General features: G+C 46.7%; 1 protein-coding gene across 1 annotated transcript in view; it reads left to right on the top strand.

The window, feature by feature from the left end:
* Positions 1 to 7: 7 nt before the first annotated feature.
* The window catches only part of LIG3 (ligase III, DNA, ATP-dependent), a 13,603-nt gene continuing 11,897 nt past the window's right edge, over positions 8 to 1,713 (top strand). Inside the window, exons 1-2 of the mRNA XM_009083121.1 lie at positions 8 to 320; positions 978 to 1,115. Coding sequence (XP_009081369.1) covers positions 35 to 320; positions 978 to 1,115 — 424 coding nt within the window. The 5' untranslated portion in view covers positions 8 to 34. The remainder of the gene's footprint in view (positions 321 to 977; positions 1,116 to 1,713) is intronic.

Here is a 1,713-nt window from a genome sequence, read left to right as displayed (position 1 = left end):
CTGGCTGCGCTCAGCCTGCACCGCGGCCGGGGACATGGCAGAGCAGAGGTACTGCGTGGACTATGCCAAGAGAGGCACCGCAGGCTGCAAGAAGTGCAAGGAGAAGATCGTGAAGGGAATGGTGCGAATTGGGAAGATTGTTCCTAACCCGTTCACCGAGTCCGGAGGGGACATGAAGGAATGGTACCATGTCAAGTGCATGTTTGAGAAGCTGGACAAGGCTCGGGCCACCACCAAGAAAATTGAGGATATAACAGATCTGGAGGGATGGGAAGAGCTACAGGATGAGGAGAAAGAAACAATCAACAAGTACATCTCAGGTGAGACATGAGGCAGCACCTGGGGCACTTACCTGCTTATTTTCAAGTTATGCCACTGGTTGTCACCTACCTGTGCCTTTACCACAAACACATAGAGTGTTAAGGGATTGGAATGGACCTGAAAGATCACCTACTCCCACCCCCCTGCCCTGGGCAGGGACACCTCCCACCAGACCAGGTTGCTCGAGGCTTTATCCAACCTGGCTGTGAACACTTTGGGGCATCCACAGCCTCCCTGGGCAACCTGTGCCAGTGCCTCACCACCCTCAGAGTAATTCCCATGGATGTATTTGTATGGCTTATGACAGAGTGGGTAATGCTGATCCAATCCTTGTCTTAGCCCTGTAGGAAAGGGAAGAAACAGTCACTTCTACAGTGGCACTTGATTCATTTGTCACAACTGATCATGGAAAAGATCCAAGTGATTTAATTCATGGGCAGATAAATCCCAGGTGGAAACATCAGTTATTTTCCACTTTTCCCATGATCTTTAGTAAATTATTTATTCTTTTAACTTTTGTTGTCTGACAAACACCCATTCTTTGTCTCCTCCATCTCAAGTTTTTTTAAGACTTTGATGCAGTATGTCACATGTAATGTGTCGAGGGATGTCTGAGGTGGTTTCTGACTGCCTGTTTGAACATTGCTGCTTTGCAGAAGCCAATTCCAAGACTGCAGGTACACCTAAGAAGAAGGTGATAGTCCAGGCTAAGCTCACTGCCACAGGACAACTGACTACAAAAGATCCATTAGGTCTTGCCAATCCATCACCAAAGAAGTTCTCTGGCTTCTCAGGTAAGAAACTGATTCTGGGACATACATTTCTTCTAACCTCAGCATCAGAGGTGTTTTTACTTGGCTCAGGTCAGGTTTAGTCGTAATTAGGCTTTTTTTCATTCTGATTTGCCAAAAGTTAGTGCTTTCTTAGGCTGTCAGTCTTGAAAGAACATCTTGGAAGATACTTGAGTTTCTGCTGCTCCCAAGGAAACAAGTTCTGCAGTAACCCCTGTTGTCAGGCTGATGTCTTGCTGACTCCATACTGCCTTCACCCATTGGCCAATTTCAGTCAAACCAAAGGTATAGGCTTAAGTTTTATCCCATGTGGAGCTGTATCCCCTGTAAAAAACTGGTTGTGAGAGATTCCCAGTTGAGGTGTCCATGGAAAAGGAAACTGTTACACTTCAGCAGGTTGTCCTGAGAAGCAGCTGCCAGAGGGAAAGTCACTGTGTGAGCACTGACTGACCTAACACCAACCTGTAGCTCCCCAGAGCATGTGTAGTCACACACACAGCCAAAGAGATCACCTCCTGTAGGGGTGTTAGGAGAAAAAGGGGGTGGGAACAATTTTCCCCTATTTTAGAAAGGATTTTATGAAAACATCTTGCTGTGAAGG

Source organism: Acanthisitta chloris, unplaced genomic scaffold, assembly GCF_000695815.1.
Source record: "Acanthisitta chloris isolate BGI_N310 unplaced genomic scaffold, ASM69581v1 scaffold40630, whole genome shotgun sequence".
Taxonomy (NCBI): domain Eukaryota; kingdom Metazoa; phylum Chordata; class Aves; order Passeriformes; family Acanthisittidae; genus Acanthisitta; species Acanthisitta chloris.
Note: the sequence above shows the minus strand (reverse complement) of the source record. Positions and strands in the feature narration are given on the sequence as shown.